Source organism: Eucyclogobius newberryi, unplaced genomic scaffold, assembly GCF_026437365.1.
Source record: "Eucyclogobius newberryi isolate DKJ021-1_F unplaced genomic scaffold, fEucNew1.0.hap1 SCAF_4, whole genome shotgun sequence".
NCBI lineage: Eukaryota > Metazoa > Chordata > Actinopteri > Gobiiformes > Gobiidae > Eucyclogobius > Eucyclogobius newberryi.
In genome coordinates, this window is record NW_027316056.1 from 32,174,703 (window position 1) to 32,189,698 (window position 14,996).

Sequence of the window (14,996 nt, forward strand, 5' to 3'; positions counted from 1 at the left end):
CAGCCTATGGGAAAACAAACTGGTTAAACGTAACAGACCTCCAAGCCAAACTCGAGCATCTGCCTCATCCACTCACAGCAGTCTGTTCTACACACTGTTAAGGCCACTGAGGCAGGGCGTTACCCACGGTGCACATGCCACCGCGCCCGACCGGGTACGATCAGTGCGGTGCAAACGTCTGTGCCATCACAAACAGAACAGTTCCCCTCCAGCCACAAAACAGCACCCCCAAATGTACATTAAACGTTATAAAAGGTTACGTTTTGTGAATATTCACGAAATGTGAATATTCAATGTTTTCAACTTTGCCATTTTCGTAACATCCATTCACTCTGTCATTTGCTTGATACCTTTGCAAATCACCATTTCTAGACAAATCAGCTACTGCCATTGTTTCCCTCGGTAGAAATCCCACTTTTATAACACTGGGATGACAGAATGATGGAGGAATGCCGCTGTAAATGTTGTTTTAAAAAGCTCTGGAAGCATTGATTGGAGGGGGACTTTTAGATGCAGCAAAACAAGCGCACTAGCCGTCCCTGGCCCCGCCCGTACCTGCGTTCCCGCTCTGAGAGTCGGGAGCCAGGGCCTATGTTCGGCACGGTTACCGCTGCTTTGGACAGGAGCCGCCTTAGCAACTCGGCCTCCTCCCCCTCTACCGGCTGCTCGATCTCGGTCACGGCCCCGAAGGTCACCGCTTTGCCGCGACCCCGCCCGACCTTTGAAGACCCGGCGAGCGAGCTTCTATAGTTTTTCTCCAGACAAGCGCGGCACACCGGGCTCTCCTCGCTGGATGCAGTCTCTCGCAATGCAACACAGAGAGGAACGCACGCACCAATCAAACGGGGTGAGAAGAGAGACAAGAAGTTGGACAAGTTGGACGACCGGATGAAAGCGGAACAAAATGTGCAGTCATGAACTTCACTCGCACATTTCACTCATACGTTCACAGACTCGGCGCTCTTTTCTAGAAGCACAGGACACTCTTTATGCCGTGTCATGACATCAGCAGTGGGGGAAGGACAAAGGCTGCTGAGAGTAACCGACAGTGACCTCTCACAGCCACGCGGTTTGAACAAAAACGAGGAGCGCAAACGAGGAATGTACGACGTGGTCAACAGGAAAACGAACCGATGCGGGCTAATATTGTCGGAAATATTAAAAGATTTAGAACAAATTTAGAATCTGCGCAACTACTTTTGCTATGGAGCGTATTTTAATGTTATTTATCTACTGTATCCCAAGTAAAACTGTTATTATCCTGCAATTTAAGCAAATAATCAATGAATCAAAAGAAGAAGAATAACTACCAAAATAATCGTTGCAGCCCTAATCAACATGCTTCTTGTATCATCATGAAGTAATAGAATATGTGTACTGTGTAAATGCTGTTACTGTGGGCCAGTTCAAGAGGAAAACAATGTGAAACTATCTTTAGAACGCAGAAAAACACAAACAAAACGAGCCTTTGGAATTTGTTGGCTTGCGTTATTGTACGTGAGAATTTCCCTTTTTACAGCGCGCTTGAGTAACCGAATATAAGTAATGTGCGTCCCCCCCGCATGTGCCGAGCGACCACTTATGTCACAGCCGGGGGTGATTAAAAGATGAACATGCTTCACATTCCTGACGCGGGACAAATCAATCCATTTACAGTCTGCGAGGCGGAACGAGAGCGTCCATACTCTTTGTGCCACTCAACAAATGCGCACGTTAAATCCCTTTTCTCCCAGTGTTTGGCCATAAGGGTTATAAGGTTTGCCATTAAGGATCTCTTTTCTTACGATGGGGGAGGACGTATGTTAAGGACACGTCAGTCGCAAGTCGCCACGGCACAAGCGCTTCCACAATCAACTGTTAAATAATACAGAATAACCTAAAAGCATCCACAATTACAGTTTGTATGATTAAAAAGGGGCACCTGGGCTCGGACATCTTGAGCCGCTCCCACTTTTGCATGTCGGCGTGACTCATGGGCGCAGAGGCGAAGCTCATTGGCCCGTCCCTGTGAGGGAGGGGCCTGCTCTGAGCCCGCCTCAAGGCCAGGTCGTCCTTCTGTATGTTGGGCACGGCCTTCGCTTTCTCTTCTTCCTCCTCCTCTTCTTCCTCCCGCTCGCCTTCTTCTTGCTCGGTGCGAGGGGCGGGCTTTAGGAAGGGGTTTTCCCTGCGGGTGATGATGTCAGGGGTCGCTTCCTTGTCGCTGGCCAATCAGGCGAGGCAGGTACGCGGTGTGTTAGAGGAAAGGAGGCGGGAGGGAAATGCAAGGCACAGGGAAAGAGGAAACACTTTTAGATGAGCTGTTTATGAGGAAGGGTTTGAAAAGGAGTTACGTTTACTTGCACTTGAGAATCATTTTCAGATTAGAGGTGGGCAATTTATGGAAACATAAATAATATTGTAAATGTTGTCTTGAAGATATGAAAAAATAGAAAATCGAGTGTATCGTTTATAGTAGAAAATGTAACAAAAACATCAGATAATTTTTTTAATGAAACAGTAATCTTTCAAATAACAGTATCAGCTCATATTTTTGCACTTTTGTGTTTAATTGGACAGACCTTTCTCTTTTGTCTGATAATTAAACTTCGCCCTTCGAGGCAACCGCTTTTGTGATTTTGGGGGTTATAAAAATAAATTGAATTGAACTACAATATACGCAGAAGTATACATAATATTGTTTGAATATTGTTATTGTGATTCTCCCAAAAATATCTAGATATTATTTTTTGTCAATATCGCCCAGCTCTATGAGCTAATTTTTATAATCTATTCTAAAGAAATAACTTTGGACTTGTTTGGTCTTGATTTTACATTTTGTGACCACGTATGGAAGCCTAGCAGGGACATAGATACAATTATTTTAAATATTTAGCAAGAACATAAAAAATTGCACAGTAAAAGCTCAGCACTTAACTTTTTAGCTAAAAATTTACTAAAACAAAAGCCTTGCTTAATTTTTTTAAATATTGGATGATTTTATTGCACTAAAAATGTAGTTTCTTTGGCTATAAAATGTACGGTATTAAACTTATTGTATCTAATGTTCCGAAGTATGGCTTTAACTTTCTGTTTCCATGGAATTATGCAAGTAAATTTGCGTAATGTGCCTCATAGTCATATGATTTCATGAACTATGCTAAATTATATTTGATTTAATAACCCAGGGCATGTTTAATGTCACTTCAGTCTTCAGTCTTGACAGATGGACAGATGGAGGGGAAAAGGGGAACAAGGAAAAGCAAAGTGAAAAAAGCAGCATGCAGGGCGCTCACCTGCTCTCCCTCTCCTGCAGAGTTTGCTGTGAGGCGCGCCTGATGCCCTCCCAGCGCTCCAGGTCCTTGTTACTACAGACGGGTGGAGGGACAAACCGCTGGACTTTGGGAGCGGGGCCCCGCGCCGCCCTCCTTGACGCCAAGTCATCTTTACGCACGTCGGGCAACTTCTGCGCCTCCACCTCCTCCCCGTCTGACGAGGAGTCCCACGCCGCCTTCTGAGTCCTCAAAAACTCATTGTCCCGCCGGAGGATGATATTAGGGGACGGAGCCCTCACTTCCGGCTCCTCCTTGTCGACGGGGCTGGGGTCAGAGGTGGCTGGTTGGACGGTGACGTTTGAGAGTCGGGCAGTGACATGCACGGCGCGGGTTTGGCTCTCGTAAATATGGATTATTGGGGGATTAGTGTGCATTCCATGTTCATCTGTGAGCCTCCAGTCAGGATTATTTTACACAGCAGTCCCAACGCGGGACAACAACAACAACCACAACCACAACCAGTGCCAGACGCAACCAGTGCCAGACAAACTGTAGTTATGAAATTAAACCAGGCAGTTAGTAAGAAAGGGCCATGTGCACAGAAAGGAAGTATAAAGAACCTCCAACCTCCCCATTACAAGGCCTCTAGCACAACCAGCTAAGCCACCAGTTAGAGCAAACCACAAACGAGTTAATTCCAGATTCTATAAGCCTTAAAGGAGACGTATTGTGCTGCTTTTCCCGGTACTTATTATTGAAGCACAGCCCAAGTAGATCATCGTTGTACATTCTGTTCACAGTAAAACGTGATATTGATTGTAAACGGCGTAGTCGTAGAAACGGGTCCACCGACTTCCTGTTCAAAACTGCCGAACAGAAAACTCACATTTCTTTTTGAAAAGTGGCTCAAAAAAACCTTTTAGAACTCTTCATGTTTCATTTGGTGTCTGTGTTGTTTTTTTTCAATAATCACAGCCAAGCACTGGGGTATGGGCGGGGATAGGGGGTAGGTGAAAGCAGGGATTTTCTGAGCACTCGAGCTGCTGGATCAACTCAAACGTGCAGGAGTCGATCAAAATACAACTTTGGCAACGATAATGATGAGGAAACACACCGTTGCAGCAAAATTAAAAGCTCACCATGAGATTCTACACAATACGTCTCCTTTAATAACCAGTAACCAACATTTCTTTGCAAACACACATTTCCGAAATCACGTTAAGACAAGTCGTGATCAGCGCAAACCACGTCAAATCCTCAGAGAATCGGCCCAAGCGCTTCAGCTTGGACCCCCAAACCAAGCGAGCGCCATGCCAGTCCCGTCTGACCTGCAGTATTGGGCGGCGGCGGGCAGGACTCTGACGCCCGCCTTTTCCAACCTCTGCATCTTCCTCTGCTCCGCCGCCTCCTGCGTCTCCGCCTCGTCATCCTCCACTATCGCGTTCTCTTTCTGGTTAAAACTGCTGTCTGGCGCCCACGTGACGCACTTGGGGCCTCTGAAGAGCGCTTTTTTCCCATGCTCTAGATCGGTTTGGCTGGGAACAAGTGACAGCGTCAACAACAGCGAACTATCTCCGTGTTTACGTTTTTTGGCAGCTGTGAGTAAGAACTGGATTAGATACAGAGGTTGGGTCAGATTTGAGCTGGAGGGCAGGTCAGATTGATACTGTGCGGTTTGAATTTGATGTCAAAATGCAAATGTGTCGAGCTGGTTCGCGGTTAATATATTTCTGTTTTGTGTGTCTATTCACGTGAAACAAAAACGAGCATAAAGTGCATTTTCTTTCATTGTAAAAGCTTCAGAAATGTGTACTAATCAGATAAATGTGATCAGACGTGAACCAAATCCATCATAATCTTAATTTCAGTTCCATCATTTAAACAAACCGGCGAATCGCCCATGAGCGGTTTTACCTTCGTTGCTCGCCCTCCTCGGCGTGGTGTTTCCGCCGGGGCCCCGGGACGTAGGCGCAGGCGTTGGCGCGGTTCGGGAGGAACTGGTTGAAGGGCAGGGAGCTCCTGGCCTCGCTGCTGGCCGTGCGTCGCGCCAGCATGTCGTCCTTCCGCACGTCAGGCCTCTTTCCCGGGGCGTCGGCCTCAGAGTCGCTGCCTCTCCCTGTGGGCGAAAGAGGAGAGAGCGGGCTAGAAACGCACGACAACGGTTTGGAGTAGAAGCTGTGATCGCGCACGGGTGAACGGATACGCTTGTACCCGAGTGTTTAACTTATATATAATAGTAAGGAGAACACGTTTCATTTGGTGTTTGTTTTGTTTTTTTCAATAATCACAGCTAAGCACTGGGGTGTGGGCGGGGATAGGGGGTAGGTGAAAACATGGGTTTTCTGAGTACTCGAGCCTCTGCAGGATTAACTCGAATGTGCAGGAGTCGATCAAAAAACAACTTTGGCAACGATAATGATGAGGAAACACATTGTTGTACCAAGATTAAAAGCTTTAATAACCAGTAACCAACATTTCTCTGCAAACACACATTTCTGAAATCACGTTAAGACAAGTCACGATCAGCACAAACCACGTCAAATCCTCAGAGAATCGGCCAAAGTTTCCGTATTTAAATATTAAAGCGTAAAAATGCATCGACAACTGTACAATACAAGAATGAGAACGACAAAACTGCAAACACAATCCAAAATGAGTCTCCCATTTTAAAATGTGCAATCATTTAATTATATAAGCTATACTATGTGTGATTTGAATCAAAATGTTGCAAAAATGACAAATTTGCCACACAATTCAAATAACATTGTTCCAGGTAATTACAGATTAATTGACAGTAATGAATCTTCTCTAATGGAGGCTACATGTTTTATTTGTAATATCAACATATGTATTATTTCAATAAACCAGAATATATACACTACTATCTGACAGTATTGTGTACATTGGCAAGTTGGTCTAGAGACTTTGTTTTTGTTTTTCAACGTTATATTAGAGACAAATATAATGTGCTTTCAACATTCAATCCCTGAACATAAACAATACAGACTTTTAATGAGTTAACGCAAAAAAAAACTGTCAAATTCCTTGTTCCAAAGTCAGAACTCTCAATAATAATACGATGAATTGCACAGCCCACTTCTGTAAACATGACGTAAACGGACACAGGGAATCTTACCTCTGCAAAATTGGTTCATTGCAACTTTACGACACAATAAAAAGTTGTGCGCGAGCTTCAAATTCGCTCAGAATAATAAAAATACAAGCTCAAACTGCCTGGACAACAAAGCCGAGTTCATAAACGATACTTCGATTCCTTCAGACTGCTGCTAATGCCGACTTTGGATGGATTTAACTCTGCAAACACAAAAGCACTGGCTCTTACAGACTTAGAGCGATTGTATCGTGAGAACCGGCGTCCCGCTCGCCCGCTCGCCCGCCGCACCGCGCTCTCTCCACGGCGACCTTTGGGGAATGTGGCCAATGAATCTATCCCTGTCTTTGGGATAGTGTTTTTTCACTCGACAACTGTTTGTGCACATGTAACGCTGACTGTCGCCTCAGACACACACACACACACACACACACAGACACATAGACACACACACAGACAGACACAGACACAGACACAGACACATAGACACACACACAGACACAGACACACACACACACACACACACAGACAGACACAGACAGACACAGACAGACACAGACACACACACACACACACACACAGACAGACAGACAGACACACACACACACACACACACACACAGACACACACACACACACACAGACAGACAGACAGACAGACACAGACACACACACACAGACACACACACACACACACACAGACAGACACAGACACACACACACAGACACACACACACACACACACACAGACAAACACAGACACACACACAGACAGACACACACACACACACACACGCACACACACACACATACACACAGACACAGACACACACACAGACACACACACACAGACACACACACACAGACACACACACACACAAACAAACACACAAACACACACACTCACACACACAAACACTCACACACACACACACACTCACAAACACACACTCTCACTCACTCACACACACACACACACACACACACAAACACACACTCTCACTCACTCACACACACACACACACACACAAACACACACTCTCACACACACAAACACTCACACACACACACACACTCACAAACACACACTCTCACTCACTCACACACACACACACAAACACACACTCTCACACACACGCAGGATGTTGGACCATATCTGCAGCGATTGTAGCTTTAGACCCGGGTGCAGCTGTCGACGCCCCCGGGTCCCGCTCGCCTCACGCCGCGAGGGGCTCGAGGGGCTCCAGCTGCTGACCAGAATGACCACTATGGACTCGAGTTAAAAGCCTGTCGCACTGTCGCACTATTTACGGACGAGCGGTTTTGCCTTTCCGCCGAAGAGAAGCTGTTGACGTTTTTGAGTCTTAGACCGGTCACAAGAGAGTACAGTACGGTTACAGTGAGCGAGGAGGGGGAGCGACGGGGGAGGAAGGGGGCGTTTCATGTGTGCCCACCACCCGTTATTTATCGTGACTGACCGTCACCGTTGCCTCGGTTCACCACGTCCGGAGAAGGGCTGTGCTGCGAGCGGGAGCCGAACGAGTCCAGACTGTGCAAAGAGAAGAAAAAACACACCGTTTGAGAAAGAATTACCATACACACCATCTTTTTGAGGTAGAGAAACAATAAAAAAGTATGATATCACATTTTTTCATCAAAATGTCCACATATTTCAGCAGGAATATGATAAAACTGTTGATAATTGAATGATTGAAATGAAATCGTGATATCAGTTTTTGCCAGTGCTGGGCGTTATGATTTTTTTTTTGATTTATTTGTAAAAAATCTGTTTTCTTTCCCTTTATCTAATTTAAGCAAATAATATTTTAAAGTTAAATTAAACACTTGTATTCAGTGCCATTTAACAGAAAAAATAAGAAAAAAATAAAACCTAATTCTCCTCCAAAGTCTGACCCAAAGCTGATTATTATTATATATATTTTTTTGTCAAGGATTAAACCATTTTGAGATTTGATGTGACATTTTTACATTCATCAAAAAATAAAATAAAAATATGCATACAATTATTTAAAACAAAAATGGTCCAAGAACAGAACCTTGTGGAACACCATAGACTTTTATGATAAAAGAGTAAAATTTCCTAATACTTTGTGCCTCAGGAACAAACAAGCAAAAAAGAAAGAAAGAAAACAAACATGTGTAATGCAGTTGGGATGGAAATAGATTTTTTGGAGGGATCAAAGTGAAAAAAAGATATATGTATGACATGTTTTAATTTATGTATGACATGTTTTAATTTATGTATGACATGTTTTAATTTATGTATGACATGCTTTTTTTTTAGCAGATGACAATTAATGATCAACTTTTGTAACTTTTTCCATCTTTACTTCCAACTGTTTCATCTTATAACGTAAATACTCGTGCAGTCGTTTAATCAGTCAGCTGCGTTTCAGTCGACTCATCATTCGATCATAAAGATGTACATAAAGTGTAGGGCGTGAGCTGGCTGAAGCTCTGGACGACAGAAGCGTCCGAACGACACAAAAATAGCGCGCCTAGTGACCTGTCCAGAGAGTTGTCCCGGGTGTGGCGCGGGGGCGACAGCGACTCGCTCCGCTCCGAGTCCCAGCAGTCGTATCCACTGTCTCTGACGCTGCGCTTCTGTGAACTCTCCCCCGAGTCGTCACTCTCCTGAAAAAAAACACGCACACAGCAGTATTTTATCGACCGACTCAACAGCATCGAGTCGGAGCTCCTTGAACGGCGCGTGTCATGCATTACCAGTTACACGTTGTCTGCTCGATGTGTGTTTATGAACTGCACTTGATTATGTTGCTATCGTTTAAAATGTTCACGAGTTGGAAAGAGATAATACATCATCTATATTGAAGATTCTATTCATTACGTCAGATCAAACGAGTGTTTTCTGGGCGTTGTTTTTTTACTTGGGCAAACAAGAATTACATAAAAAAGACAGAGGAAACCACAACATTATTTGCTGCATCTGGGTCCAATTCTGTACAAATCTGATATTTACTGGAATTCCACAATCAACTAATTTATTAATCGATGGAAGTAATCAATTAGCAAAGTAATTGTTGCAGCTCTACTAAATACACCAAAAAGTTGAATCTTAAAAGTTAAAAATTCCCAATAAAAAAAAAATTTAAAATGTAATTAAGTTGGGAAATTGTGTTGTGACTGATGAAGAATGGGAACGTAATGTACACGCAATCTCAATGGAGTCGCACAAAATCCCACGTTTGGAGAGAAATCATGTTGGAATGGCATGTGTGGCGATATCTTATAACGCTGTGTAAAAGTAAACATTAGTCACGGAGAAACTGTGACTGTCACCACCATGTCCTCGGATGTAAAACTCCCGACAATGGAAACGATCGATGGATACATGTGGAACGTGCTTTTGTCTGCAGAAGATGGACAACAGGGACAGACCCGACCGTCAAGAGCTGGACTCAGGTCGCTTTGGGCATTTACAGAAACTGGAAATGGACAATCGTGCCGGACACTCGGACAAACGGGACGGATATAAAATGGGACGATGCCAGACTTTGGACTGCTCTGTTTTGTTTTGTCATTTTGCACTTCGCGGTCGGACCAAACTGATGATACTCTTCCCTTGAGTGTCATTATTTAACGCACCTGGCGCAGCCTCTCGCACCCGTAGAGCCCGTCTCTCTGTCATGTTCTGTATGTTTTTATTGTGCGTTCTCACTCTCCCGTGTCCTGTTCCCCTCCCGTGACCTGGACCCTTTGAACCTAATCACGGCTTGACCACGAAACACTGTGGTCTGTGTTTACACCTGTCACAGGCTTCTCCTGGACATCCTGACGAAAACAGGAAGCATTTACTCCCTCCCCCGTGTCCTCTGCCGCTCCCTCTCCCTGCTCCCTGTCTTCTGCACCACCCTCTCCCTGCTCCCTGTCTTCTACACCGCCCTCTCCCTGCTCCCTGTCTTCTGCACCGCCCTCTCCCTGCTCCCTGTCTTCTGCACCGCCCTCTCCCTGCTCCCTGTCTTCTACACCGCCCTCTCCCTGCTCCCTGTCTTCTACACCGCCCTCTCCCTGCTCCCTGTCTTCTACACCGCCCTCTCCCTGCTCCCTGTCTTCTGCACCGCCCTCTCTCTCCCCCGTGTCTTCTGCACCGCCCTCTCCCTGCTCCCTGTCTTCTGCACCGCCCTCTCTCTCCCCCGTGTCTTCTGCACCGCCCTCTCCCTGCTCCCTGTCTTCTACACCGCCCTCTCCCTGCTACCTGTCTTCTGCACCGCCCTCTCTCTCCCCCGTGTCTTCTGCACCGCCCTCTCCCTGCTCCCTGTCTTCTGCACCACCCTCTCCCTCCCCCGTGTCCTCTGCACCACCCTCTCCCTGCTCCCTGTCTTCTGCACCGCCCTCTCCCTGCTCCCTGTCTTCTGCACCGCCCTCTCCCTGTCTTCTACACCGCCCTCTCCCTGCTCCCTGTCTTCTACACCGCCCTCTCCCTGCTCCCTGTCTTCTGCACCGCCCTCTCCCTGCTCCCTGTCTTCTGCACCGCCCTCTCCCTGCTCCCTGTCTTCTACACCGCCCTCTCCCTGCTCCCTGTCTTCTACACCGCCCTCTCCCTGCTCCCTGTCTTCTACACCGCCCTCTCCCTGCTCCCTGTCTTCTGCACCGCCCTCTCTCTCCCCCGTGTCTTCTGCACCGCCCTCTCCCTGCTCCCTGTCTTCTACACCGCCCTCTCCCTGCTCCCTGTCTTCTGCACCGCCCTCTCTCTCCCCCGTGTCTTCTGCACCGCCCTCTCCCTGCTCCCTGTCTTCTGCACCACCCTCTCCCTCCCCCGTGTCCTCTGCACCACCCTCTCCCTGCTCCCTGTCTTCTGCACCGCCCTCTCCCTGCTCCCTGTCTTCTACACCGCCCTCTCCCTGCTCCCTGTCTTCTACACCGCCCTCTCCCTGCTCCCTGTCTTCTACACCGCCCTCTCCCTGCTCCCTGTCTTCTGCACCGCCCTCTCTCTCCCCCGTGTCTTCTGCACCGCCCTCTCCCTGCTCCCTGTCTTCTACACCGCCCTCTCCCTGCTCCCTGTCTTCTGCACCGCCCTCTCTCTCCCCCGTGTCTTCTGCACCGCCCTCTCCCTGCTCCCTGTCTTCTACACCGCCCTCTCCCTGCTCCCTGTCTTCTACACCGCCCTCTCCCTGCTCCCTGTCTTCTACACCGCCCTCTCCCTGCTCCCTGTCTTCTGCACCGCCCTCTCTCTCCCCCGTGTCTTCTGCACCGCCCTCTCCCTGCTCCCTGTCTTCTACACCGCCCTCTCCCTGCTCCCTGTCTTCTGCACCGCCCTCTCTCTCCCCCGTGTCTTCTGCACCGCCCTCTCCCTGCTCCCTGTCTTCTGCACCACCCTCTCCCTCCCCCGTGTCCTCTGCACCACCCTCTCCCTGCTCCCTGTCTTCTGCACCGCCCTCTCCCTGCTCCCTGTCTTCTGCACCGCCCTCTCCCTGTCTTCTACACCGCCTTCTCCCTGCTCCCTGTCTTCTACACCGCCCTCTCCCTGCTCCCTATCTTCTACACCGCCCTCTCCCTGCTCCCTGTCTTCTGCACCGCCCTCTCTCTCCCCCGTCTTCTGCACCGCCCTCTCCCTGCTCCCTGTCTTCTACACCGCCCTCTCCCTGCTCCCTGTCTTCTGCACCGCCCTCTCCCTCCCCCGTGTCTTCTGCACCGCCCTCTCCCTGCTCCCTGTCTTCTGCACCGCCCTCTCCCTCCCCCGTGTCTTCTGCACCGCCCTCTCCCTGCTCCCTGTCTTCTACACCGCCCTCTCCCTGCTCCCTGTCTTCTACACCGCCCTCTCCCTGCTCCCTGTCTTCTGCACCGCCCTCTCCCTCCCCCGTGTCTTCACTCACCATCCTCATCTGAGCCAGCAGCCCTTCAAACTCCTTGAGGTTCAGCGTGGGCCCGGCATAGGAGGCGCAGCCGCGTGCAGCTTTCCCGAGCCAGAAGACCGTGTTCAGCACCTGAGACAGAGACACGAGCACCTCTGAGCGAACGAAGACGAAGGACGGGTGAAAAACAAGAGAAGAGAAGGGAGGACGGGCTTACGTTTTTCAGTTTGCGGTTGCAGTCTGAGTCCCTGATGAAAGAAAGGACATTGTTAGGTTTGAAAAGCTTTGCAAACAAAAAGAAGGGCAAGAGTTTGTTTAACCTTAGACATTAGAGCTAAACGATTTGGGAATTATTCATTTCAGTGTTTTGTGTTTAGATTTGCAGAACATTTTTTAAATAATAACACACTGGAAACACACTCAGGAAACCTTCTAAATGAATGTTTGATTGGACATCTTTTTTCCATCAACCACAACATCAATAGTCTTTAGATACATTTTATGAGTGCACATTGTAAAACAAACTCCGGGAGCATTAAAGCGCCCCCTACAGGTCGGACGACTCATTGAACTAAAATGCAGTTAAGATAAATATATTTTGAATTTTGTTAAAAAATACAAAAGTTTTATCACAGAATAAAAAATTTTTTAGGTTTATAATTTTACTTCCTGTTTGTAATTGATGACATCACACTAGGAAATTACCCAGCAAACACTGGGCAAAAACTCAATTCACAATTGTTTTATTTGATGAATAGAAATATATGAGAGTGACTTAGAATTAGTGTTTAGAAAGTTAAAAAAGTTGTTTCTTTTGTGTAAATTATGCCTAAACTTGACTGGAATGAGTGTCCCTAGTGTGATGTCACTTCCTGTCATTTTCTACAGATTTTTCAACATTTTCTCCTCAAATACCTGCTCGATTGGTGTGAAACTATAACTGAAATGTACGAAGGCACCCACCAAATACAGTGAAATCAAATCAAGATGTGTCATGTGCACTTGAATACTGAAAAATTAACTGATAAAATAATACTATAATCCCAGGCTTTTCAGACCGTGTTAGTAGATGTCTTAACTAGACTTTTCCATAAAAAGACAATAAGTTTTATTCTTTGCACTCAAACATCCGAATCATGCTCCACATCACGACTCAAAACACTTGAACGCCGTTTTTTGTGAGAGACGCGCGACACAATTTGACACAGAAAAAGCACAAAAGCCGTTTTTTTTACTTGAGGTTGGCTCGTACGGAAGTGTCCTGGAGGTCCCCGGGGTCAAACAGCTGCGCCCCCTTCAGGCCCAGCTCCTCGCAGCCGCGCAGGAACACCGACAGGTTGTCCTACGCAGCGGCGGCAGGAGGTTAGCGCAAGTCACAGTTTTTAGGACAACATGGCTGAGTGTCCACTTACCAGGCCGGCGATGGGGGTGGGGAGCCTGTTGATCTTCTTGACCAGGCCCGGCTTGATGGCGCTGAGGAGCCTGCGCGGAAAAAAGGCCGGTTTAATGAGGCCCCGAGGTGTTTACAAGCGCCGGGGCAAAGATCAGACACAGAAATGGGGGTCATGTAATGGACTTACTCGCATAACAGGATGCCGTTCTCCAGCGCGCTGCGGAAGTCCTTGTCCCCGAAGCTTTTCCCGGTGACGGCCTGTGGACAGATGCGGGGGAAACGCGAGAAATGGCACTTAAATGTCAGGTGGAAGAAAGCGTTCCCTAATCAGATTATTTAGTGCTACACGTGCTTCAGGGTACAATATGTGCCCCTGTAATCCATGCAGTCGGAAAGCGATCTCGTGTTTACGCTCAAATGCTTCACGTTTTGAGGCACAATAAAGGGTTTTCTTTATTTCACGGCGATCTGTTGACGCGGACAGTGGTCATTTTGGGCGCGTCCTTCTCAGTGATGACAGTGTCCAAGATTAGGGTTTGTAAGAATAACAGACGGCAAGTTTGTAAATGAATATCTGAAGTACTCTTTGTCTGGTAGTGTTTTCAAAAGCCAAAGCTATTCCTGAGTAAACCCCATCAACTAAACTGTTACTACTACAAACTTTATGACAAATTCTGAGATGCACTGGGTTTGGATTTCCTAAAGCAAAGTAGATATACATCTCAAAACACATCTTTATGGCAGATCAAATGTAGAGATTGTATTATACTTGTCACATTCAGTTGATAATTGATACAACAACACAATAAAAATCACTCCTTTTTCAATGAATAGACTCAACACAAAATAAGTGCTACTCATTCAATATTATCATGTGGTCTTTTACTAGTTCTGACAAAGATCAAGATTCAGGAAATGTCCAGTTTTGTCCATCGTGCAGTATCTGGGTATGGATTTTTTCTAGTCAACCCTCCTTTACAGCTATGCTCATTGGTATGAAGATAGCGGACAACTACTTTTGCCCCAAACAGAGGATCCTGAAGCTGCCCTTCCCCCTCTTCTCCTTTGGCACAAACCAAATGAGAGAGAAGCCCGTCCGATGCCCTCATTCCATTTCCCCACAGCGCCCACACGCACATGCCTGGTTAAAGACACAGTGATAACCTCCATTCTCTCATGTACTCTGCTCTGTTTGGAGGAGACAAGCCGGGTCCCGGGAGCAGGTCTGACGCCGTGGTAACACACACACTGTTGTGCAACTGCAGTCAAAGTTGAAGGGAAAGGCTCCTTGGACCATTAATCCAGATTAATGGCGATTAGTGTGGAGCAAAACTGTTAACTTGGGGAACACTGATCTAACTGCTCACACTGGTGCCAAGACAGGATTATGTCGTCTGGGCAGGAGCG

The 14,996-nt window shown here is 47.1% G+C and overlaps 1 protein-coding gene across 4 annotated transcripts in view; it reads right to left on the reverse strand.

Annotated features, from left to right (window-relative positions):
- The window catches only part of LOC140378235 (uncharacterized), a 45,731-nt gene that overhangs the window by 19,444 nt on the left and 11,291 nt on the right, over positions 1-14,996 (reverse strand). For 3 of the 4 annotated variants that reach the window (XM_072463978.1, XM_072463977.1, XM_072463980.1), the window contains exons 2-13: positions 13,777-13,847; positions 13,609-13,678; positions 13,432-13,538; positions 12,414-12,444; positions 12,218-12,328; positions 8,890-9,017; positions 7,841-7,911; positions 5,166-5,367; positions 4,580-4,786; positions 3,273-3,575; positions 1,922-2,200; positions 556-789 (exon numbers count right to left, since the gene is read on the reverse strand). In XM_072463978.1, the coding sequence (XP_072320079.1) occupies positions 556-789; positions 1,922-2,200; positions 3,273-3,575; positions 4,580-4,786; positions 5,166-5,367; positions 7,841-7,911; positions 8,890-9,017; positions 12,218-12,328; positions 12,414-12,444; positions 13,432-13,538; positions 13,609-13,678; positions 13,777-13,847 (1,814 nt within the window). The remainder of the gene's footprint in view (positions 1-555; positions 790-1,921; positions 2,201-3,272; positions 3,576-4,579; positions 4,787-5,165; positions 5,368-7,840; positions 7,912-8,889; positions 9,018-12,217; positions 12,329-12,413; positions 12,445-13,431; positions 13,539-13,608; positions 13,679-13,776; positions 13,848-14,996) is intronic. The other variant, XM_072463979.1, reaches the window with a different exon arrangement.